This window comes from Lepisma saccharinum, chromosome 4, assembly GCF_977018435.1.
Source record: "Lepisma saccharinum chromosome 4, izLepSacc3.1, whole genome shotgun sequence".
In the NCBI taxonomy this organism is placed as follows: domain Eukaryota; kingdom Metazoa; phylum Arthropoda; class Insecta; order Zygentoma; family Lepismatidae; genus Lepisma; species Lepisma saccharinum.
Window position 1 is genome coordinate 76,010,345 of NC_139232.1, and position 27,619 is coordinate 76,037,963.

At 37.8% G+C, this 27,619-nt stretch overlaps 1 protein-coding gene across 1 annotated transcript in view; it reads right to left on the reverse strand.

The window, feature by feature from the left end:
• Positions 1-27,619, reverse strand: part of Exn (Ephexin) — a 177,252-nt gene that overhangs the window by 22,151 nt on the left and 127,482 nt on the right. The window contains exons 5-7 of the mRNA XM_083120790.1: positions 4,327-4,472; positions 2,955-3,153; positions 670-904 (exon numbers count right to left, since the gene is read on the reverse strand). Coding sequence (XP_082976916.1) covers positions 670-904; positions 2,955-3,153; positions 4,327-4,472 — 580 coding nt within the window. The remainder of the gene's footprint in view (positions 1-669; positions 905-2,954; positions 3,154-4,326; positions 4,473-27,619) is intronic.

Consider the following 27,619-nt stretch of genomic DNA (forward strand, 5'->3'; position numbering starts at 1 on the left):
CCACATATGCACTTACATATAAAACTATATCTACTGCAACTGGAGGAATAATACTGTGAAAATAACTTTTCACACTCGCTTTTCCTACTAACTGCTTCAACCTCTCCCCTTTCCCAAGACACTCAACGCAGACTTGCGTGCCCAAACTCTGTTCAACATTGATACATACACATCACACTGGTACCTGGCAACTGCAGCTCTCTAGCGTCCGAAGCGAGAACTTGCATTGTCTGGTACTGCAAGACTTTCCCCTGTGTGTCTACGATTATAATCACATTAAAATATTATACTGTATACGCTCAAGCATAGCGTACTCGAGGATGGGATACTCAAACAATTACGACAGAGTAAAGTGGTCCTATGCAGTACTCTATTGGAAGTCAACTTTATTAATGTCAAAATCATTTTCAATCTCTCATCAATTTCCTGGATATAATTTCAGCCTCATACAAGATTCACCATTTACATAAAATATGAAATACAACTTTTCCTCATGATTAAATACACACACATGCACAGATAAGTATGTTTCACCTCTTCCACTTTATTTTTGTTCAGAGTCAAGAAGACAATAGAAGTTAGTGTAACACCCATTTCATATCCTTTCGAAAGCATGAGATCATCTTCATATTGTGAACATTTAAAAGCAGAACTTATAACTACTCTTACCTGATTAATGACTGTTCTATCCCCTGAGACCCATCAGCATTGGCTGATATGTAAAATACTGATGTTTGCCTTTTTGGAGCAGAGAAACGTTCCTCAGATGATTCCTTTCTACTAAACTTTTTCTTGAAAGACCAGTACTTCCTCCTGTTTAAGTTTCCAGGGGAATTTTTTCTGCTTATGTTGCTGGGGGAATTTTCTTTCTCCACTGGCGATGGAGATGAACAAACAGTGGTTTCTGGAAAAAAGAAAAAAAAATCCTTAAATTTTTTTTCTAAACTACAATTTAAAAGAATAATCAGAAATTATGAAAAATACATTAAGAACTTGTGGTAGGTATTTGAAAGATCCAAATATCCCATACTCTAGAAATTAAAATCTACAATATACTTTGCCACGTAAATTTACCTGCAATTTGTTAAAAAGTTGTGAAAACAACAGCATTGTACTACATAAAACAAGGCTGCTGAAATTGGTTTGTAAAAAGACTACAAATGCCCATTCTTTTAAATTAAGTGTTGTATTGCTTTTCATAAAAGTCCACATTATGTTGGTTTTCTTTTCATCATCAAATGAGAAACCACAGAAGCAGACACTATAATGAATTTCTTTGTACTATCCTACATGTTGAGAATGTGCTTAATTTAATAATAAATAAAACAAAATAGTCACCTTAGTTGAAGAAATAAGAATTTCACAATATTAAAGCAACAGAAAACAATGAACTGTACTTTATTTCATAGCACCAACTAGAATATAATGAATGAATACAAGTATATTTTATAAATGCAATTGATTGGTAAGTTCCTATGAAATATTGCAATGAGCTTGCATACACATTTAATCAATTCAATTCCTTGCCTCCTTGAGGTATTACTGCATTTATTTCGACATGATGGCACAACTTTTGTAGTCTCAAGTAAGCCAACACTGCACTGCTCTTAAGTAATAACAGTTGGGCTGAAAAGTTCGTAGGCTAACATAGTAAAAAATATTTTTTTGAGAAAATTCGATTTTATTATTCAATATAGTTGCCTTCGAGGGCGATACAACGATTATAGCGGTCATACAATTTTTCGATGCCATTTTTATAGTACGATTTTTCTTTAGCCTCAAAATAGGCCTCAGTTTCGGCGATTACCTCTTCATCAGTGCTAAATTTCTTTCCAGCGAGCATTCTTTTAAGGTCTGCAAACAGGAAAAAGTCACTGGGGGCCAAATCTGGAGAATATGGTGGATGGGGAAGCAATTCGTAGTCTAATTCATATAATTTTGCCATCGTTTTCATTGATTTGTGACACGGTGCATTGTCTTGATGAAACAGCACTTTTTTCTTCTTCAAATGGGGCAGTTTTTTCGTGATTTCATCCTTTCAACGCTCCAACAACGCTATGTAATAATCTCAGCTATCTCGATCAACTTCACTTTACGATCATTTAAAATTATTTTGTGGACTTTTTTGATTTTTTCGTCGGTAACAGCCTCTTTGGGGCGTCCACTGCGTGCATCGTCTTCGATGCTCATTTCGCCTCGTTTAAATTTAGCAAACCACTTCTCAACGGTTGATTTTCCTGGTGCAGAGTCCGAATAATGTTTATCAAGCCAAGCCTTGGCTTCAACAGTATTTTTTTTCGCCAAAAAGCAATGCTTTATTAACACACGAAATTCTTTTTTATCCATTTTTTCACAATAACAAAAGCTGCTTCACTCACAATGCTATATCTCACGAACTAATTATCCGGCAGCTGTGAAATTTATACACGTATCTTTTGAAGGTTAGTACTAAGTAAAAATCACATGGATTTAATTCTAGTAACGCCATCTATGAGTCAGCCTACGAACTTTTCAGCCCAACTGTTAGTAATACTTACACTTTACTTCTGATTGCTTCAGTTTTAAATTGCACTGAATAGTTATGAATTATAAACCAATAAATATTACAGTCATACCAAATTATCATTATACTTTAAAATATTGTCACATTCATATATGCATGATTTAAATTCCCATTTTTGTCACAGAACAATTGTGCAAAATTAATTACCAACTCACATTTTACACACTCCTCAGAATCTGGGAATTCTCAAATGGTTATTAACCAATATGAGATGCTATCCTACAGGATACCATTGATGCTAGTCAACAGCAATAAATTAGCTCAATTATCGTTAAAAGTGCCAAGTCAGTCGAGGTTCTCCTAGAAACATTGGTTGTTGTGGTTCTTTTGCATGTACATATATTACACACATCATTAAGCAAGAGATACAAAATACTTGCTTGGAACTAACCATTTGCAGTAGAAGGTAAACTATGCTTCCTGATTTTTCTTAAACTTTTGCTTATGTCGTTCTTTGTTAATGACCAATTCCTCCGAAATTTCTGCATCTTCTTCCCCGCCACCTCTGCAATCTTCGTGAAGCCATACACAGCCTGAGCTCGTGGAATGTCTGGAAGCTGTCCATTATGGACATTGCTACTTAAAGGTCCCTGGAAACATACAAAGGTTTCACATGGATCATTAAAACAGACAAGTGTAAGACTCGTTTTAGCTACATATGTATATGTACACACACTCAAATGAATTGATCATGTAAATGACATTTTTTCATAAACAATTTACTGGCATTGCTATCTAGATGCAACCAATATGGAAAACAATATAACTTACACGTGGCATCTCTATTTCTCTGTAGCTTAAGCTGGAACAGTCAGCCGATTATCGAATAGCATATATTTTACAGAGCACTACACACTTGTAGCTGAACTGTTAAGATGCCTTCAGCTGCAAACACAAACTATCTGCAGACACCACATTAGTGTAACCTTACATCTCAGTGGAGCAGCATTACCCATGATCTTTCCACCAACAAGTACCTCAATAGGACTCTCAGATGTTTTTCCTTCTTATAATGTTTTTATTGATATGCTAATTAATCAAGTACTTGTATGCATGTGTGTGTGTGGGTTAGTCTTTTTTATCTCCATGACACAAAAGAAACACACACATAAAGAACACACATAAACACAGTGCATATTCGTTGCTATGAACAGAGGATCAAACTTGACCACAGCTGGCAGTTCATCATGTGTAAGAATACAATATATTTAACTTTTATGCTATTATATAAAACAGTGGGCGAGCTGTACCAAATCTGAGTAATTAGTGTAAATGATTTTATTATGTACTTTTTCTTAGTTGCTTATATGCCACTGATAAAGTCAGGTGCCTGGAAGTGATGAAGAAGACTGTTCAGCTATCAACAGTAACGACACTCGCCAAACTACAACTTAAACACATACATTTCCACCCACTACCTGCACAGCATTACCAATCATGCATCACAGTCAGCAGAACAGCATGCATTCATTGTAGAAATTTATTAAAAAAACAAAAACAACAATTTGTCCCATTATACTGTAATGGGCATACCTTTGTATCCCAGTACTATTTTTCAATTCATCCTTGCCTTGCATCACAATAGTGCTCTCAAATCCTATTTTGCACAACCTAAGTGGTCTCTTTTAATTCGAATTCCAAGGGGACACGAAAGTTGGAATTATTATTCTCATTATCTATTATTCTAATTATCCAAGTTCAAATTAGAGAGTCCACTGCATATCAAGTTCATCAGTAGAGGTTCATCCAACACCTTCACTTACCTTCATAGAAGGAGAAATACATGGATCATCTGAAATATCTGATTCAAACGAATCAAAATCATCGTCATCAAGAGTAGAATTTTTATGGTTAATCACATCATACAGAACTTCATAATGATGATCATTGTCGGAATCAGAACTGTCATCTGCAATTAGAATATTAAAATTGAATGATGAGTTTCATGTACAGGGTGGCTACAAAATAACTCGTGAAAAAGAAAACTACAAATGTGGAATTACTGCATTACTGCCTTGAAGTTTACATAATTGTAAAGAGAAACAGCTCATATAAAAGAAGCCTGCACCTGACCACTATCCCAGTCAATAAGGTTGGGTGAGGAGTTTTGTCCTGTTCCATCTGAAACTGGCAGATTACTCCCCACTGGTTGGGACTTGAGAGCAAAACAGATGCATTAATCATTCTCCCCTTTGCCACACATGTGCATGCCCAAGTTTGCTTCCAGTACATTGAAGCAACACTTCCAATTATGCAATAAATGCAGTAGGTATGATCCTTTTTTTCACTAGTTCTTTCCCAGACACCCTGTATTTGCATGCACATAATCAGCACTTTTATGAATTACAAATGGAGCACTTTTGAGAGTTACAAATGGGGCAAGAGAAACTTTTCAAGCACAAATAGAAATTATACAGCAATTACTTTATACTTTCAACAGATATAGGACAAAAACTACAATTGGTGTAATTATGGTACAATCATACATGTTGGGTAAAGTAAAAGGATACAATGGGTAAGTAAAAGCACATGGATTTAGAAGCAGATCTTTATTATTCCTTCTGTGAGTCTTAAAAATAACAATAATTGTCAAAAATGTAAATTTATTTAACCAAAACTTCTTAACAATAACTTCTTTTTATCTTCCATGAAACAGAATATGGTTACAAATACATTACATTACATACAAGCAACTTACGAGCTATCTTGCCAAACAACTTATGAGCTATCTTGCCTCTTGTGTTCCTGTTCTCTGACAGGTTAAGATGACGGTACATTTCATTATAAAATTAGTGTATTGGTTTTTAAGTCTGATATATGGCACATATTTCCCATTCCTATGAAATTAGGTATTAGTACATGCTGTATGATGCTTGGCTCCCAAGGTATAAAACAATGCACTTTATATCATTCATTAAACTACATTGCCAATGAATCAAATTGCTCAAATGATGCTGTACTTACCAAGTGAAGAAGCAGTAAATATAGAGTAATTTCATCAAGTCTGAAGCTACATGTATTTTTTTTTTTTTAAATGTCTCCATTGCCTATAATTTCAAATAACACAGGGTCTCCATAAGTCCCGTTATTATTACAAATTGTTATTATGCAAATATCATAGAGGACAGAAAGCTGCAGGATTTTGCAAAATATTGCACAACATTGACAATTTACTTTACTAACATGACTGTTTTGTATTGCAGGATTTGAATGAGTGATGACTACACCACAGGAGTATATGTGAGCAGGGATGCCCATCTCCCCAAGGCCTATGATGCACTCTCCCCACAAAAAGTAGAACATTCCCCTTGCCCCACACCCTTTATGCAGAATTATTTACTCAAATTATTTTGGTCAGACAAAATTTGCGGAACATATATGTTTGCTAACATAAAGCATACAAAACTGCTCAGGGTCATTGCCATTGTTAGTGTACTGAACCTTATTCTTGACTGTCCTCTGCTTGACTAACCTTGTATTAATGTGAACAGCATGCCCCCCCCCCCCTTCCAAACCAATTCTAAAGGAATAAGAGGTGATGTTTCATTTCAACCCCATTACCGCGATCACCCACAGGTAGGTAGAAAAATTGTACATAATAAATAACTAAAAATGAATACGAAGTCAATCAATGAAATGACCCCCTCCACTTTTGTGTGAAGATATATAGAATTGGTGTAAAATCTTGCACCCCCCCAAAAAAAATCAATGTGAGCAATGTATGTTGCAATATGTGGAGAGTAAGTTGCCAATTACTGTCCAACGAAATTATTGATATCAATACTGGAAGGATCCTCCCAAAAACCGAACTAAACATACTGAATAAAAAAATAAATAATAAGAAAATAAAAAAGCAGCAGACCATCATGTATGATTTGTAAATAACAATTTATAATGATAATTTTACTTTATAGACACCCTATAGTACACCTGCAAGTAATGTTGTTAATCATATGTATAGGAGTAGAATCTTAGCACAAACAAAAACTCTGTGCATAATCCGATAAAATATATACTAGAAAAAGTGACATTTATAATTAACATGAAATTTCTATTCTCAACATTCAAGCAAGATTAATTATTAAACCAGAAAAATAATATAAGATAATGCATTAAAATTTTGAACTTTGTATTTGTGTTCTGACCTTCCGAATCCAAGTAAAATGTAATTTCCTGACATTCTTGCTTTACCCCGTTGCAGGTGATGGTTCGAAGTGGAACAGTACTTTTCACTCCACATCGTCTCCAAAACTGCTTCTCCTCACAGCTACCATTTATGTTATAAGAGACTTCAGATTCTCCCGTGTTGAAGTAAATATAAGATGATGAGGAAACATATACTGAAAGAGGAAAATGGACATATATATTCAAATTATAATAACAACACTAAATAACCATGGATCAATTAAATTCCGGGCAAGATAATACTTACTGAAAAGTTGTGCATGTGACATGTTGATTGCAATAGTATTACCACAATAGTTCTTATTGTATGCTAAGTATTGGAAAGGTTCTTCTTATACTGATAAAGTAGCACACAGAATTTATGACTGTTGCAATTTGCTGGAAGTGGCAGAAAAGAAATGTACAGGGTGGCTCAAAAAGTCACGTAACACCCCCGGTACAAGGCCACTGCAGCACACAACATGGAAATGGTGACGGCCAATCGTTGCCAGGCCAATGGATACCTGTGCTGCAATCTCTCCTGAGGTTCTGCAGAATGTGGTAAGGTCATGGGAGAGACGTTTACACGTGTGTGTTGTGCAACAGGGATACCATATTGAGCATGTGTTATAACTTTTGTGGTACTTTTATCTCTGCAACAATTAAAGTTAGGTGCAAACAAATGTCACAGTTGGTTTCCTGGTGAAATTCTAGCCCACATTGATGTGTTGCACGACCCACTTCCCATTTAAAATTTTCACGTCGGTTTCAAGATGGCCACCAAACGTGCAGGTGGCATCGATGTGGTTCCCCCTTGGCCTGGCAACGATTGGTCGTCACCATTTCCACATTGCGCACTGCAGTGGCCTTGTACCGGGGGTGCTAAGTGACTTTTTGAGCCGCCCTGTATAATAACACAGATATAAATATCCAATGCCACAATAAAAAAGAACCTCCAATTTATTTTCTTAAAAGTGGTACTTCAAAGTCAGTCACCGAATCCCCATAAGAAAAAATGCAGTGCTGGATCCTGAGAACAAAGTGGCTTTAACATGCTATCTTCTACCATGAATTTACTGAGAATGTATGTGCAGTAATAAAAAAAAAGCACCCGAACATGTTGTAAAAGAAATTAAAAACTGCCGAATAAAATGAACATGAAAAATAATCATGAATGCAATTCTACTGGTACCTTACAGAGTACAAGGCAAATATGAAATGACCACACAAACAAGACACTACATGTAAAGTCATCCATTTTTACAGAAAATGTACCATTTAAGTCCTCACAGTAAATTACGTTGCAATGTTTACATTCAATTTTTTCCATATTTGTATTGTATTATGTATCACGGCAAATGTTATGTTATCCTTTAGCTTGGCAGAAAACTGAGACAAAGATGCATTCTTATGTCCTCCCATGCAACAAAAGACAAGAAAAATTTAGTAAATTAACTTTTACAGTACATATATTACATGTGAAATCTTATTTAAGTGCAAAGTAACTGTGATGCGAATAGAAATCCTCAAGTCTGGCTGTGGTAAATTTTAGAATACTCAGGAGATTCCTCCTAATACCGAGTGAGAAACTTCCTTTGGACTAGTTTAGACTTTCCTTTAACCAAAATGCATACCAAACACAATGTGCACCTGCGTATTAAGCTATTTTAAGCACTTCCAGTGACAGTTGAGCATATTAGTCTAATGCCAGCATGTTATGTTGAAAAGCAGAAAAAAGTCATTCAATTCAATAACACTTCTACCAGTAATTTACCTTCTTCATGGAGACGTTTCCTAATCAGAGGGCGGACTTCATGTATACCAGTACAACTGTGTGATCGATGTTTGCCAGGAAGACCACTATTCATGTCTTCATTGCTCCCCGGTCAACCTATGTAAAAAAATTTCACCTATTAACACCTTATTTCTTCAAGTTCCCTCTAAACTGTTATTTCTTATAACACACTAAAATCTACAAAGTTATAATAGGATGGGCAGCTCGGGAGTAAAACTTGATAAACCACACTGTCAAACTTGAGTTAACATTGGATTTTATTGCTGCACAGTCTAAAGTTGCTGTAAAGTAAAATAATAAAGTGCTCCCCTGTGCTTTGCACCATGCCATGGAGTTAGGGCCCCAAAGTTTCTTGATCACGGCCAAAGGTGGGTGTGATGTGATCAACACCATGCCCCTGGCTGCCTCTATCCCTCAGTTTCCTCCATGTACCCACTTTATAAGGTGCTGGTGAGTGCCGGAGCCGCTTGAACAGGTAGAAAAAAAAGGTCTGACCCAGCAGGGATCGAACCCGGTCTCTCAACATAGTAGTCAGATGCCCTAGCAACTGAGCTACCGTGGCTCTATAGTTGCTGTACAATAGTGAATGAAGTTTCTTCGATAGCCAGAAACACATGGGAACATCTGGGTAACCCATAACCCCCATTAATGGACAAACTCACCTGCATTTTTCTCGGATTTGTACTTTTGTAGGTTATCAAGTTTTACTCCAGAGCTGATCATATATAAATACTATAAACCAGTGGTATTCAAACTGTGAAGTGTGCCTCCCTGGGGAGGTGCGACAATCTCGAAAAAAAAATTCTTCCTTCTGAAAGTTTAAAATGTGTCAATTAAAAAAAAATAGCAATGTCTTCTTCTGTATTACTTATTAGGGTGACCATAATATTTTGACCAAAAAATGAGACATCTCAAGGAGATCAGTTGAGCCCCCTCTGAAAAATTGGTTGGGCCTAATTGTAAAATTATTGCTATTATTAATGTATTATTATTATTTATTAAAGAATAGGTAAAAAGGTAAAGTTCCCAATGCATATAGCACCATGCTATGAAGGCATATTTCTTAAAAGATGCATCACATAAATGATACATCATAAACAAATTAAATATGATCTCCCATTGTCAAAAGGTATTAATTGTTTTAATATTGGTATGACTTACATAAGGGTCATTCCATGTCAAATCATCCAGAATTTTGTGAAAATGTCACCCACCATCCCCGATTTTGATGAAATTCGGTATGCTTATAGAACTTTTGATGCTGATTACAAAAATGACAATTTTTTAAAAATTGGTCATGGGGTTCAGAAGTTACGCGCTTTTTAAGATCTCTGTGTATGCCACATGCGGCTCCACTTTGAATGTCACGCATTAGGTTATAAACGATCGTATCTTCCCTCGAGTTTGCCGTAGAAACTTCAAGTTTGTTTTATTTTGTTCAGAATAGTATAAGCTTTCATTTAAATAACGTTTCAGATGAATGCATCAATAAACATGTATTTTTATATATAGTTTTATGTATTTTTTTAGAAAAATAAATGACTAACTTCAAGAGCGAATTTCATGCAATGCCCACCCACCCTTCAATTTCCCCCCAATTTTATATGTAGGTAGCTCAGTGTGTGTACTAATGCCTGATGAAAAAATTGGAATGGGCGGTTCAGAGACAGGGTGATAAAAAAATCATTTGCATAAAATGACATTAAAAGTAAATCTTCTTAAAAATTAGCACAAAACCTGAAGTACAATATGTTTCAAGCTACAATATTCAAAATTTATGTTCACTATGTGTGAATGTAAGCATAGGCGTAACCTGGTGGGGGCAAAGGGAAACACTTGCCCCTACCGAATTTATATATTAATTAAAATTTACAAGTTAAATATATTTTGTGATCCTCCTGGCACTTGAGGAACAAACGAATAAAGAGTAATAATTGTGGTTTTTCAAATGTATTTATCAAATAATCCTGGACATTATTTTTATGCGATGGAAAACTTTGTGATTATCTCAACCCAAAGATAGTTTCCAAGTGACACCCATTAAGATAGTACCTAAAAATTGTACTCTATGCATTGCCAAAATTTCATTTACTATAAATTGTGCCGTTCACATTTTACATGGATATTTTGACCATTCCAAACACACTTAAGTATTTGACTTATCACTAAGTACATATGTCCATCCATTTGTATTGTTAAGGACACAGAATATTTTGTGGCCAGTAGTAGGAAGTTGATGGACCAAGTGGGTGCGAGAATTTAATAGCTGCATCTCCATTTTCACGTGGACTTTTGAAGCAATCCTACAAACCAGTTTGAGTCACGCACAAACATGCTACTACATAACTGTTTACAGTTGGAATTCGGAAAACCACTTCTTCACAAAAGTCAAACCATACAGTTATACAAAACATATTACATCAGCACATACTATTTTGCTCTGACTGTTAAACAACTAGTGTTTCGAAGTAAATAGTTACAAAGTTACAAGTACAATTACTTTTTATTTAGGAATTCTAACTGTAACTAGCTACTTTTAAAAGTAAGTACCTGTAACGTTAACAACGGTAACAGAGTTACTTTTTGCAGTAGGGAAATAGCTAAATTTGACAATTCTGTTCAAGACTATAAAAATAAAATATGTACCTTCTCTGGATGCTATGTGAAAGGATTTTCTTGGAATTGCTGGCAAGGAAGCTATGCTTTGTTGCATGCTAAATTTAGAACATCCACGCTTTACTGTAATTCATTTCTAATTGTATGTGAAAACTCCATTGTTTTTGGTAGACTGCTGTGTTCCTTTGGAATGTTGTTGTCCAGCAAGGAAAAAGTCATTGTCGAGGGAGTGGATCTTTGGATCTTGTTGAACTTGGAATGGAGGAGAAAGAAATAGGTGCAAGTGGAATCAATGACATCATATTCAAAATACCGTGGTCAGCATACAAATGATTTTTTTAATTATAATCGTTCAAGCAAAGCTGATTGTGTTTTTCATCATTTATTAGCCGTAATAATGTAAATATATGAATGCATATTATGTACAAGAAACATAAGTAAAACATGGATAAAAAAAAAAAAAGGTAAAGTGCTCCCCTGTGCATAGCACCACGCCATGAAGGCGTATAGGGGGTGTGGGGGTAACGCCCCACACTTTCTTGATCCGGTCGTGAGTGGGGGTGATGTGATCAGCATCACGCCCCTGACCGCCTTTACCCCCCAGGGTTTCCCCCAGGTACCCATGTTATTCGACGCTGGGTGGGCGCCGGGGCCGCTTCCAACCTTAGAAAAGTTCCCGGATTTGAACCGGCCGGTAAAACATGGAAGTCTTCATGATCATTGATTTTGTGTAACTTTTACACAAAGTTACTGTTACAGTAACTGTAAAAGAAACCCAGTTACTTATAAAAAGTAACTTATGGAACCTATAAGTTCAAAATAGTGCATACTTCCTGGTACTGTTGTAGTACTTTGCAATCGCTGACACATTGTACTGTGGGTTGTTGTCATTTCACCCTAGATGATTACTAAGAAATTTATGTCTTGAATACTATTTCTACGGAATTGGTACATAAATGCCGTACTTGTTGCTTTATACTATAGAAGTCTATACAAGTATTTTTTTCTGTTCCAACCATCCCGTCACAAGGATATTTTCTGTGGTATGTGGCGAAAAAGCTCAATTTGAAAAAAACTTCAATCAGCACAAATGTGTAGTATTAATTTCTACTTCATATTACGTATCCCCATGAAGAGTAGCCAAAAAAGAACTTCCATATTGAGATAAAATGCACAAAAAGAATGTTCTCGAAGATAAATTTGCTAAACTTGGGAATGTTAATAATGATTATATATATATAATTATATAATATATATATATATATATATTTTTAAAAAATGAAGACTGTTCAAACTAACTTAGATACAGTGGAACCTCGATTTTACGTTATCCAGGAGACCAAGCTGAAAAAAAATATATCGCGGGAAAATGTAAAATCTTGGAAAATTTCTAAACAATTTACTATGTTGGGACCACCAAGATTGAATGCAAAATGGAAGAAAAATGTAAAATCGAGGAACTTCAATTCTGAGTTCCACTGTAATTATTACTTGCAAATTTTAAATTAATCGATAAATTTGGGAGAGGGCAAGAGCTTCCCTTTGCCCCCACCAGGTTACGCCTATGCTTACATTCACACATAGTGAACATAAATTTTGAATATAGTAGCTTGAAACATATTGTACTTCAGGTTTTGTGCTAATTTTTAAGAAGATTTACTTTTAATGTCATTTTATGCAAATGATTTTTTTATCATCCTGTCTCTGAACCGCCCATTCCAATTTTTTCATCAGGCATTAGTACACACTCTGAGCTACCTACATATAAAATTGGGGGGAAATTGAAGGGTGGGGGGGCATTGCATGAAATTCGCTCTTGAAGTTAGTCATTTATTTTTCTAAAAAAAAAAATAAAACTATATATAAAAATACATTCATCTGAAACATTATTTAAATGAAAGCTTATACTATTCTGAACAAAAGAAAACAAACTTGAAGTTTCTACGGCAAACCCGAGGGAAGATACGATTGTTTATAACCTAATGTGTGTCATTCAAAGTGGAGCCGCATGTGGCGTACATGGAGATTTTAAAAAGCGCATAACTTCTGAACCCCTTGACCAATTTTAAAAAAATTGTCATTTTTGTAATCAGCATCAAAAGTTCTATAAGCATACAGAATTTCATCAAAATCGGGGATGGTGGGTGACATGGCCTGGATGAATTGACATGGAATGACCCATAATTTTGCTTCTGGTCAATCTTTGATGTTAGTCCTACGCTGAGGTTGAATAATGCCAGAAGAATTTAGCAGGAGAACCAATCTTCTTGAGAGCAGCTTTATTCTTCATCGACAGTTTATAAAACTTCCCGAAAACCTTACCCCAGATATCAGACAAACAACTCTAGAATTTCTTTTGACTTTGTGTTAAGATGCAGGAACTTCAAATTCTTGTTGCAATTCCGTAAAGAAAGTACTACATGCTTATTAACTGCTCTAGAAATATCGGAACACACACAAAACAATACATCTTTTCTAGCATGAAATGTTTCTCCAATTTAGACTTGGTTTTTCAAGATAACTGCTAGACTTTTAAAATGGGACAAATAGTGACTTTTTAATAATTTGGACGGGAAGACTGGGGGACATCTCTGAAACGGGACTGTCCTGGTCAAAACAGGATGTATGGTCACCCTAGTATTACTGCAACTCACGTTGGTTGCCTATCGGTAACATCAACTCCAGAGTTTTTGAACTGAGACAAACAGAAACTGCTCTCGTACTGTACCCTGTAGAAGAAAACCATACCAATGCTAAAAATCTAATTGATAGTGTCTTTGAACAGAAATTGACATACCTTTGTGCTACTTTCCTCAAACTGAATGTTCTGAATATATCTCTACAAGGTACAAGGGTATTCTGCACCTATCAGACAAGGTGTCAGCCTTCAAAAGGAAGTAGTGTTGTAAGAGAAAGATTAAAGGTGAAAGCATTGGTGATGGCTCTTGTATATTGAGCACATTGTTATAAGAAACAAGACTACAATTAAATAAAGAAATCCAAGATTTCGGTGTGCCTGTAACATATATTATCCAGATTTGCTTACTGTCATTATTTATCCTTTGTATCTCATGAATATCCTATCACTGAATGAAATGACACCACCTTATAAACATTAAAAAATTGAACACCACTTGCATTAATCACACACATTATATCTTCATTACTTGTATGTGTACCAAGAGTAAACAAACACGTGAAGACATTTTTGTGTTAATCTTTCAAGGTCACGTGTACCTATCTATTTTTATTAGTAGTAGTATTGAGGGGAGGCACGTGTAGATTTTGGCAGCAAAGAGGAGCCACGACATCTAAAACAGGGTAGTTACTCAAGAAAATTCAAGTATAATACCCGGTTTTCAAGGCAAACTTTTCAACAATTCAAGGGTACTGTCACGGACACTGCCAGCTTGTAACAATTCCATTGAAAGTCAATGTATTCATTACAAGCAGATATTTTCTCCATTTCAACCTTACGTATTAGGTATTACTGCCTCTCACATACACACAAATATATTAACAATATAAAGTCTCTATGTTTTTTGAATGCATTCAAAAATTCAAATTCAATTCAATTAAAAGGATATATATATATATATATATATATATATATATATATATATATATATATATATATATATATATATATATATATATATATATATATATATATAGTATATATATATATATATATTTAAAATATTTAATTCAAGGCACGAAGTTTACATTTTCCATTTCATATACTCATACTCGAAATACATCTACAAAAACATGTCGCAAACGTTATGGGATATTCTAATCTACGAAAAATTGTTAATTCTATACGAATTTCTAACTCAAATTTACCTAATCAACTTCAAAATATCTTGCAATAATCTTCAGTCTGTCAGATAGATTGTTCTGGAAAGGACAGTTGCAAAGTAATCAGATTGAGAGAATTCTATTTTATTTTCCACACAGCTTTCTTTTCCTTCCTTCATAAAAATAAAAGCTAAATTGTGAAAAACGTGCATTTATAAATGTATAAATTCAATGGAACTTGGATTAATAAAACTTGCAATTTTTCATGTCTACGGAGAAAAATTCACGCAGAATTCACATAACCAATAATTCACGCAGAATTCAAGGTGAGTAGCCACCCTGTAAAAGTTTGAAAAGTATGAAGAATTATTTTATCCTTTTGTATATTCCTATGCGAGTACTTGGAATGATAGTTTGCTGGGAAGCATGGATGCTCGCACGTACTCTTCAAAAAATAATACTTAGTGAAGCCTACAAAATACTTTCTCCAAGCTTCTATTTTACTTCCAGTATTCTTAAATATTTCCTAATACGGGCAACTTCCTTTGTTTTATTGCAATTTCATCATGCTACGAATGCAATTTTTTTATGGTTCGATTTCGACTTATGTCTGTTAACACATACAGCAGAGTTTTAGGGATTACTTTCAATTTTGTTCAATATATGCTTTCGTGGTTAGGTTAGGCAGGTCAGGTTTGGTTCTCTTAGCAACAAAATTAAGCCCCTAAATGCCTTCTCCTAAGGTTCCGATTTACTTCTACATTCATTCCTACTCTTCTACGATACTTACAGTCGCTTGTCAATACTCTGTCCATGGAAAGCACGCATGCTTATGTAAGGTAGTTTTTACGTTATTTATTTCGAATCCAAACAGTGCTCATTACTTTAAGGAAGGTTCAAATTTCGTGTGACAATGATTTCTAAAATTCTATGATAATTCTATGCTAGCAGAATTTGAAAAAAAAATCATATAACAATCGGAACCATTACCCCTAATACTACTATACAACTTGTGAAAATCATTTAATGGTAACAGTTCAGATTTTTGTATTTTTATTTTATTTCAAATCCTCCTAGCAGACAGACTAATTATCGTAGACTTTTGGCAATCATTGTCACGCAAAATTTGAACCTTCCTTAAAGTAATTAGCACCGTCTGAATTTCGGGAAAAAAAAAAGTTATTTATGTTGAAAAAAAAAAAAACTTAAAAATTACCATACACAAGCAAGCGTGCTCCCCATGGACAAGGCATTCGGTAACACTTTACTATACCTGAGACAGATTTCTTCAAATTTACAGGAGAAAGTACTTACGCAAATCATTTTCTGTAGCATTGTTGATGTTCGGGAATGTAATTTTGATTCATTTTAATGCGAATGCATGTGGTTTTGTACGAAAATCTATTCCGACGTGCTATTGCTGCTGCCGCCATTTGCTTCCTGCATGAGAGCACAATACGCTCTCGTATTGTCCGTATATGCTAAATTGAACGAAAGGAGTGCTAATGGAACCAAACCTAACAGGCCTAACCTAACCTAGTAGGCATACCTCGTCCCCGTGATGGTTTGTGGGGCTATCGTGAATTTTCGCCATGTTGTTTGTGGAAATAAACAAGAACAGTAAGTACTCGTAAATGTAAGAAATATACATTACTTTCCTAACAAATTCAATTATTTCACCTAAACAAGTGTTCCGGAATGCAGAATGGTACGTTAGCAATGTAAAAAAGTGCGAAAGAAATGATTCCCAGGTGTCTCAGGTATAGTAAAGTAGTACCCATTAAATTTTACATAAACGTATTTTTATCAACTGATTAAATATACCCGAATACTTGTTTTGGGGTGGTTGTGCATAACAAACAAAACCAATCGTCCAACTGTGGCTTGCATGGAAGTACAAAGTTTTCGCAAACTAGATTAGTTATAAACAGAATAGACGATCTGAATTTTAAATCTTGCACAATCAAGCTTCCAATAAAAGCACAAGCTATACATCTTATACGTCGGTACTGTAATGGATTACGTCATAATTTAAAATCTCCAAAATAAGTATAATGGATTTATGAAATACAGGTCTCATACGCGAGAAATATCATCGAAGAGCGAAGACAGGCAGTTGTCAAGATTGATTGAATAGTTAGCTTGCTGTAACATTTGAGCAGAATTGAACTATGAGAATTAATTTAACTTCAAATCATGCATTGCTTTTTTGGCTAAATGTATTATGGCCCTTCAGAAAACAGCTTTCCTTGAACCCGCCCACATATACAAGTACACAGTCATCAAGGAAACAAGTCGCTAACATGTACCACTTTCACTTTTTCAATAACTTAATACATGTAGAATTTACCTGATCATTTCGTTAAATCCTATGTTAGTTGCACATATCTTGAAGATCCATGCCATCCACTTAATTTTCAGTTCTATTTATCTATTTTCTGAACTGCTCACAACATTTTATCACCTGTTGGTCTCTCACGAAACAGAACTTCTGCTGTGAGCCACAGTCAATTTGTCCATAACTTCCATAAGCACTGCTTTAGAAACTGAATTGTTTTTATTCACATATATTAGCTAATATTGAGTACAATAAGCCAAGGTAGCCGATATATCCCGTGAATATCACAACTTTGTGCACACAAAGCAATCATATTAAGAAAAGTTCATTTATATGATATCATGTGTATTCAACGCCATCAATCATCATCTCGTTGGCATTGGACACATGTGTTTATCTACAGTTTAGCCACATTTATTACATTTTGGACCAAACTTACGCTAGAAAACAGTTTTCTTCTCGCCGTTTCAAGCTTGGAACAAGGAAAACCAGGATCTATAAGATGTTAAATCATTAGCGCATGCAACCCTCCCCCCAAATCCCCTATATTGATATACTTCCTGTTTATTTCATTAGTTCAAGTACATGTTTTTTGTTTCATTTCTGTTAGGATTACAAAAACAAAAAATGTCGGTTGATTTTCATTGAAAATGTTGCTCATTGTGTCGTGTTCGTATTTAAGCAACGTTGCAGCATTACCGTACAGTCACAATGGATCCGGTTTCGGCCGAACTTTTGCACTGCATCTGCAGTGTTCTGCCGAGTTAGACGGCAATATGGCGATCGCATTGCACGAGGAAAGTGTGCTGCAGTTCAATCAATGGTGCGAGGTCGAGTTTGATGTGTAAAATCATGTTGGGTACTCATAGGCAGATCCAGATTTTTTTCTGGGAGGGGCACAGCATGAGCAGTTTACATTTATTTATATATGTATGTATGTATGTATGTATGCATGCGGTGTAGGCGATTTGGGGGGGGGGGGAAGCTTCTTCTTCCCCCCGACTTTGTCACTTTTGTTCCCGCACTATGCTAAACCTTATACAGGGTGATTCTAAAGGTATAGTACAAACGAAAACCACAGATACCTCCCATGAAATAGAGACGAAAGTTCCCCTTCCACTTTGCCGAGAGATGCCTCCGTGACAGGGTTGGCATGTTTAAAACAAAAGTGTTTAAAACACTTTGTTTTAAACGTTTAAAACACACGGCTTTGTTTTTTTTACAAATGTTTTAAACGTTTAAAACAATGTGTTTTAAACATGTCTTTTTTAGAAATGTTTAAAACACATTTTGGTACTTGATATTTTATAGTCTGTGATATTTTTTTTGTTTGGTAACCCTGTCTTTTCATTGAAAGTGTCAATTAATCCGACGGGTCTAACTTATCGCACAACACTTGAGCAACCTTATGATCTGACATCACGGAGAGAGCTTTTTAATTGGCAGTGTCTGCTGCCACGTTTTTTTCCTGCTAGGACCTCAAAAAAGATGCGCGTGGCAGTAGACTTGGTCTTTTTTTTATCGTGATTTCATCATGCTATGTATGCAATTACGTCTGTAACACATACTGTGAAGTTGTAGAGTTTACTTTCACAAAAATGTTTTAAGATTAGGTCCCTCAGCATTCTTCTAATAATAAACCTAAATGCTCTCGTAGTTAGGTTAAGTTCTGTTCGCATTAAAATAATATCGCTAAATGCTTCCTAAAGAAAAAGGTTCTAAATTACCTGTACATTCATTCCCCATGGGTGTGCGGGATCCCGAGAAGTCGGAAAAAAGAAAGGCCGAGTCTGCTGCCACGCATGTGTCAGCAGTAAGAATAAGCGTCAAATTTGCTTCTGCCACGTAATTCGTCTGATAAGAGGATGTTACAAATCTTAAGAACAAATGAAGACGATAAAAATGCAAGTATATAACTAGTGGGAATCAATGTACAGGGAGCCTCCCTGATGGCGCAGTGGTAGCGTCGTTGCCTTGTAATCAAGGGGTCCCGGGTTCGATACCCGGTGGAGGCACATAGTGGTTCGGACCCCACTTTAAACTGTAGGTCCAGTACCGATTAGCCTTACTGTGCACAAAGTGGACTTAAAACACCAAATCAACCAACCAATCAATGTACAGGTAATTTAGAACCTTTTTCTTAGAAAGCATTTAGTTATCTTATTTTAATGCTAACAGAACCTAACCTAACTACGAGAGCATTTAGGTTTATTAGAAGAATGCTAAGGGACCTAATCTTAAAACATTTTTGTGTAATTAATCGCTAAAACTTCACAGTATGTGTTACGGACGTAATTGCATACATAGCATGATGAAATCACGATAAAACAGTCTGCTGCCACGCGCATGTCTCTTTTGGGTTACAGCACAAAAAGAACGTGGCAGCAGACACTACCTTTAATTTTGGCTAAATGTCTAAGTTGTTAGGTTAGGCAGGCTAGCTATGTATGCACAAGGTTGCAACACTGTTGTGCGACAAGAAGGGCCCGTGCTTTACTGTAAAAATCCAAACTTCTCAGTTCTTTGTTTCGTACCGTCCTGTAAGTTTGAGACTGGTGGAAGTATCTGAATACACAATGCGTGATTTTGATCATGACGTGATTTTTTTTCTCTTGCGATATGATTCATTGGTTTGTATATAACTGAATGAAGCGTAGACGCTTACTTTTGGTAACACAATTTTATACTTTGGATAGATAAATTAATCTGGAGAATCTATTATGACACTGCAGGTTGTTTTCTCGTATTTAAACTGTTCAGGCAGCAGGAAATATTTCACCCTTATTTTTCCACGACAAAGATACCAATCTTAGCAATTTGAACTCATTAAACGCTCTCCTTCGTTACAGTACTGCACTACATCACTACTTAACATAACTGTATATATTTTTTTAGTATATGGAAATCAAATAATAAATATTTTAGGTGTCAGTGAAGAACAAACACATTTTTGCATCCTGAATACATATATGTGATTTGTGAATTAATCGTGATGTGTGTGTTAACACAACATATGAACAATAACTAAAAAGAAAAGTTCTAACTATAAATCCTGGAAATCTCCAACTTCTAAGGGGAAATATGTGCAGAAGGGACGTCCCTCAAGTGTGCATCGGATTCATTTTTTAAATATTCTAATATCAACGGTCTCGGTTCAGCAAACAAAAAAAGAAAAAAAGAAAGAGGAGAGGGTGGGATTTGAACCCGCGACCTTTCACTCTTGATGAAAAGTAAGGATAGCACCACCTAACCAACTGCTCTACGTTAAATTACTGACGTTATACCCTTAAAAACATGTTGACGTTTATGAAGACTCCCACCTTCCTGTGTTTCAAGCACATTTTCTCGACAAGTCGTGTAAAATATATGTTTTTGAGAACTGTTCGATATTATGCAAGGTATTGTCAATAACATGTCCCATAAACTCCTCACAAATTTGCTTCTTTCTGCACAAACTTGAAGGCAATTTCCTCCAGGTGGAGAAAAACTCTATTCAGTGTTTCAAACCCCCCAAATTTCAAGTCGAGCAGCAGAATCGTAAATATCCTTCAAGGTTCTTTTTCTAATTTATTATTTCTGTTTGATTGCTTATTATAATAGCGATTTATAGTTTCTAAGTTCATGGAAAGTGTTAAATTGCAAACCTATCACCGCAGCGTTTTTCGTCTAGTGGAAGGACCTACTCAAAGTTGGCTACTCTCAGCTGGAGCTGAAGTGCAATGTTGCTAAGTTTACGATTTCGGGACTTAGAATTCTTTCGGGGCGGTCAAATAAGATGTTGCGAAGTGTACAGATAGGACCACGTACCCCGTACTGACGTTGTAACAAACGTCGTGATGGGGCCCAATCAGCCTCTTAGAAATGAAGCCGGAGGCACATCGCTGGGTGGGAGCGGGCGAAAGGCTGCTGGAGTGTCGTACGGACCCCACCACTCCGTACGGTGGCCGACACTAATGGACGAGGTCGGAATGTTTCCATCCCGATCACCAGGTCCACCGTTCCCAGACCTGACGTGGCTGCTTGCTTCCGAGCGCAACCCCAGCCGAACAACTCGAGTCCCTCCTTGGCCGCAGCCTTCCGCTCCGAAACCAAGCGTGGCCTCACACCACCGCAGCCGCACACTGCCGCGTGGGTGTGAGACCGGGCCGAGCAAGGCTGGACAGATAAACTGCGTGGGACAATCGTGTAATGAAGCTACGTGGGGGTATGCACGTCTGTTCAACTGCTGGGTTACCCCACATTGGTGTACACAAACACCACACGATCGTACGTAGTGCTCCCCGTCGGCTCGAGCAAGACGGACGAAGCACGTGTTGTGGGTGAATGGGGCAAGAATGAAGGACGCTACATGTGTTCCACGATGACAAGGCCCCACCTGACGGCAGTGGTCAGGTAGTGAAGAGCACAGGCACGGGTAGCTCAGGAACGTCAGCTGATTGTACTACAGCGCCGTGCGGACGTGTGGGCTGATTGGAAGTGCAGCGTCAGGGAGCGTGTCAGTGAAAGAGCCAGTGCGGTGGTGGTGTGCTTGACGTACGACAATTGAGTACGTTGTTTCGAAGCCGTTGTGACCAGTGTGTGTGTGTGTGTGTGTGTGTGTGCCACCTGTGCACTGCAGTACAGTATTCCATAATTGGCACTATCCTCACCGTACCATGGAACGCTACACATTTGTAGAACTGAGGGACATGCATTTTGTCTACGGCCTTGCAGATGGCAATGGCCGAGCAGCTGCACGCCTTTATCGCGGACGGTATCCGTAAAGGCGACAACCCGACAGCAGGTTGTTTTCGAACGTGCACCGTACCCTTGGTAAATCGGGTGTGTTACGTGCAGGCCATCATGTCGGTCACCCAAGACATGTGCGCACCGCGCCGGTCGAGGAGGACGTACTTGCTCGCGTGGACGACACACCGTCCACTAGCACCCGTAGCATTGCACGTGCAGTGGGAGTATCACAGTCGACAGTGTGGCGTGTCCTTCATGATGATCTGCTGTATCCCTATCATCCACAGCGAGTCCACGCGTTGCAGGCTGGGGATTACCCACGACGTGTGGAATTCTGTCAACGACTGTTGCAGTTTTGTACCGACGATCCCCGTTTTTTGCGCCATGTGCTTTTCACGGACGAGGCAACATTCACCCGTGAGGGCATCTTCAATTGCCGAAACAGGCATGTGTGGGATTATGAAAATCCACATGCAGCAGTCGAGGTGCACCATCAGACCCAGTTTGCAGTGAATATATGGGCAGGTATCATCGATGAACAGATTATCGGTCCATACCTGCTGCCACCACGTTTAAATGGCCGCCTCTATAGCACCTTTCTTGCATCAGTCCTTCCAGAGCTGCTAGAAGATGTACCCCTCAACGTGCGACATCGTATGTGGTTTCAATTGGATGGAGCGCCTGCACATTTTGATGGCACAGTGCGAACCCTTTTGCTCCATACCTACCCACAGCGCTGGATCGGCAGAGAGGGCCCGTCAGTCCGGGGTACGACTACGTACTACGTACTATTCCTATCTGTAAGTGCACCTTTGCGTGGCAATAAACCTCCTGTGCCCGTAGTTGCTGTGTTTGTCCTGCTGGCGCACGACCTCTGTGTGACATCCCCTCGGTGCTGCTACGGGGAATCCCTCGTCCCGCATTTGTTGTCTCCTTGGCAGGTACCATTCCCCGTCCGGTCCTCTTTCTCTTTTGTTGAACCGTGCTTTGTTCTTGCTGCGGTGTCTCCCCACTGTGTTTGGGGACTCCCCACGCGCTGCATGTGTGTTTCCCGCTGTGCAATTGTTACTTCATGCTTCATTGCTTCTTTTGTCCCTACCGTTGTCGATCGCTACCCTTTCCCTTCACTTGTCTTGCGGGACACTCCTATTTCCTTTGTGGAACCCCATGCGCATGCGTTGCGCAGCTGCCGCCTAGTGTTTTTCGGATGGGCGACTTTGGTGTTCCTTTTGACTTCGTTTGTTCCTCCTTTCTATCTTCACTGGTACTGGCTGTACAGAGGTGTGAAGTTCATTTTCACACGTTTTCGGCGTTGTCTAGCTCCTCACGGAGGCATCTCTCGGCAAAGTGGAAGGGGAACTTTCGTCTCTATTTCATGGGAGGTATCTGTGGTTTTCGTTTGTACTATACCTTTAGAATCACCCTGTATACCACGGGAAAGTAAACTCTCCTTGCCCCTCATTTATGGAACAAATTGCCACCACTGTACGGTATGGTATGGGTGTGTGCTGTGCATACGTGCGCGCGCGCGTCTGTGATTGGCAGGAGACGTATGATGTCACCGTACATCGACATAAACTTTCACGACGGGGCATAGAGAACATGAAGACGAACAACGTTTCTCGATAATGTTTTACTCATTTCAAGCCTCTCTGATGTGTGGTAGCACACACACACATACACACATATATTTCTTATTAAAATACCTATTCTAAATATCCTAAGTACTTATCTTGGAAATGTATTTTCAAGTGGTAATATATGTGCATTAATTAAACAATAATTTTGTAATATTCAATATAAAACAAATGAACATAATGTCTGTATTTCTGCTACTGTTAGAAACCAAACCTTCTTTTGTCTTCTACCAGCAAGAATTCTAAGTACACATGAACAAGATCATCACAATTGACGTGAGCTTTCAGCTCAAAGCGAAAGCGACAGGCCACAATCTACACAGGGATTTCAAACCGAAGTGATGACACGCCCCCTTTAGTTTAAAGGAAAACAGTCACCGTGCATGAGCGAACAACAGACGAGGTGCTATGATGCAAGGTATTGAAAATAGGGCCAAGTTGGAGCAACAGGTGACGCTTCAGTTCGTAAAGTTGCATTTATTTCTTGAGATTGGTTTCCAAGACAGGTGCCTTTCCGTTTGAAAGCTCCCTACCTCTTCTACACTCTGTCCCGGGAATCTCTGGAGCGAGCGAACGAAAACAAGTCTCTGCGCAAGTAGTAACTCGAGAAGACTCGACCCCGTCTCTACTGTAATGCTTGGGCTTGCCCCAGAGATTCCCGGGACAGAGTATAGAACAGTGTCAGATCTTGAACAATTTAATCTATTGTGATGGTCACAGATCATTGAACACTTTAGCCCAATTATTCTAGAGCTACAAGGCCCCTTGTGTAATTTTTAATACGTTTACAGGATATAATGCGAAGAAGCTCTGGCGGTTTAGATTCTTTGTGTTGTCATACTTTCAGAGAGTGGTGCAGAGAGGATCATAAAGAGAAGGCTTCTTGGTTTTCCACAGTCCTACCTCATCAGCTATACCGGGTACGGGCAAGTTTTGTACTTAATGTTTTCTCTGAATTTGTCTTGTGATTTTTTAGTAAAATATTGTTTTAAATAAAAACTATTGATCAACTGCACAACACATCTCTGACTTTCAATTCAGAAGTTATTATCTCTCCCATTTCGTTCAAACTTGGCATTTGCCAAATACTCAACATTGAAGACATTCCAACATCATGGGCATCGGAAGGACTGGTTGTCTCATTCCGTTACTTCTGTAATTATTGGATTTATAGCATCAAAATCAGGGAATGGTGAGATGAGAATCACTGACAAAAGAAATGAAAGCCTTGCTTATCCCTTGATATACGAGACTTTCGTCCATCGACATGCAGCTCATCTATTTTATCTGTAAACTAGCAGGCCACTTAGTTAGCACTGAATCAGTCAATCCTCTGCCATCCCCCACAACTCTTCATGGAGCGCATCACGGCTCAGTCGTCATATCTGACCATATCCCAGACCAAAACTTGTCTGGCCGTGTTATTGTGGTTTGATTTGTTGTTTTAAGTTTACTTTATGCACAGATAGGTTAATCGGGGCTGGATCTATAGTTTAAAGTGGCTCCAAATCACTGTGCAATGTGCCTCCACCGGGTATCGAACCCGGGACACCTTGATTACAAGGGCGTTTTATTGTGAAATAACCTTTTTGTACAAAGTCAACATGTTTCTTTGGAGTTATCATCCCTTTCAGACCAAACATATTATCTCCTACACACAGGTGACACTAAACTATTTCCTATAAAGTACTGCATGCAATGATAAAAGCAATTAAACCCATAAATGACATCCTCTGAGAAAGAACAAATGTAATAAGTCAGTTTTATAGAAGAGAAATACTACAAAACATCATGTAAAAGAGGTTTCCGTGAGTTCCGCATTTACAAAACGGGGCGGAAAAAAAACGTAAAATTTCTCGCTCATCTAGCACCCAAACGACGCCCAGTAGAAGATTGCACATAACATTTTTTGTAGAGAATTTTATGTAGATTATTTTTTATAATAACCTCTTTTCCTGTAAAATGCTTTCCAAGCAAGATATTTGCAAAAACTTATTTTAAGCGCCATTTTTTCAAAGATGGCGGCCAAATCCGGAGTGATACAGGGGTGCAAAATTAATATGTTGTTAAGAACCCTTGTAGGAAGATAATAAAATTTGTCCCAACTTTCCCTGATTTTTTCCTTATTGGAACCCAAAAGCATCCCTTGCTGACTGGCCTATATTATATTTGTTGGAAAGTGTCTGAATTTCTAATACGAGACTAGCTATCCTGTGTATATATATATACACACAGCGGCGGCTCAAGGGGTAGAGCCGCCGTGCCATGGAACTAACCTCAGAAGAAACGCATACCTCGCCCAAGTATTGTTAAATGATTTCATCGATTTATTTATTTTATTTTACTTCGCGTTTTGTGCCTCTTGGCTAATTTGCGAAGATGGAGATGAGTGATGAATGGACATTCACAAATGCCCGAGCGGGATTCGAACCCGGGACCCCTGGAGTCACAGCGCGATGTGCCAACCAACCAGCAAGTATTGTTAAATGAATACATTGATACGTTACAGACAAGTAAATTCGAATCTTGCAATCGGTCACGCTGACATGAGGACTGCCTCAATCTCCTCACTGCACCGCCAGCTGTTTCGTTCCTACCCTCGCGAGGCAACGGTCCGTGCCGCCCAAGAGCTGGCCCATGGTGGACATGCACAGATATATATATATATATATATATATATATATATATATATATATATATATATATATATATATATATATATATATATATATATATATATATATATATAAAATATATATGTATATATATATATATATATATATATATATATATATATATAAAGAGAGAGAGATAAACACTTACCATTTATTTCTGAGGTTTATTTTGTCCTTCCGCCTGCAAACCAATATCCATTTGTGACAAATTTCTTCTTCTTTAACTGACTTACTTGACTTAATTCCTGTTGTTCCCTGTGGAACATAGGGCATCAACAAAGCATCTCCACCTGGTCCTACTGACGGCAATTCTCTTCACTGCATTCCAGCTCTTTCCTTCCTCCAAGGCCTCAGCGTGAACAGATCTTCGCCACGTCTGTCTAGGCCTCCCTCTTTTCCTTCTTCCCTGCGGGTTCCAGTCTAGTGCCTCTCTCTCGACAGCCTCATTTTCCTTCCTCAACGTATGCCCTATCCAATTCCATTTTCGCCGCTTTATTTGTATGGACACCTCGGTTTCTCCAGATTTTCTCCAAAGTTCTTGGTTTTGAATCACTTCTGGCCAAAAGATATTCAAAATTTTTCTCAGGCAGCGATTGATGAAGGTCTGTAATTTAGAGGTAATCGTTTTTGTTACTTTCCATGTCTCAGACCCATACAACAGTACAGACTTAACATTACTTCGAAAAATACGAAGTTTGGTCTTCATAGATATCTTCTTGTTTTTCCATACTGGATAGAGCCTCACAAAGGTGCCATTTGCTTTTTGGATTCGTTGAGAAACATCCTGTGCCGCCCCTCCGTCTTTTGCCACCACACTACCCAGGTAAGTAAAGCTATCCACATTTTCAATAATCTCTTCACCAATATTAAACGGGTCTGTTTTTGTGGAGTTAATCCTCAGTGCCTTGGTCTTCTTGGAGTTAATCACAAGTCCTGCTTTTTTTGCACTTTCTATCAGATCTGCTAGTTTTGTTTGCATATCACCATGTGCTTCAGATAAGAAGCACAAATCGTCTGCAAAATCAAGGTCTTCTAGTCTGTTATTCAATCCCCATTGGATACCACGTCTTTTCCCTCCTATTACATTTCGCATCACTGCATCGATCACGATCAGGAACATCGTAGGTGATAATATACAACCTTGCCTCACTCCAGACTGCACATCTATTGGTTCAGATACACGGCCTTCATGTATAACTCTACATGTATAATCACGATAAGTTTCTCGGATAAGATCAAGAATTTTTGTGGGCACTCCATATCGTTTCACTTCCTTCCACATTGCATTTCTGTTGACCGAGT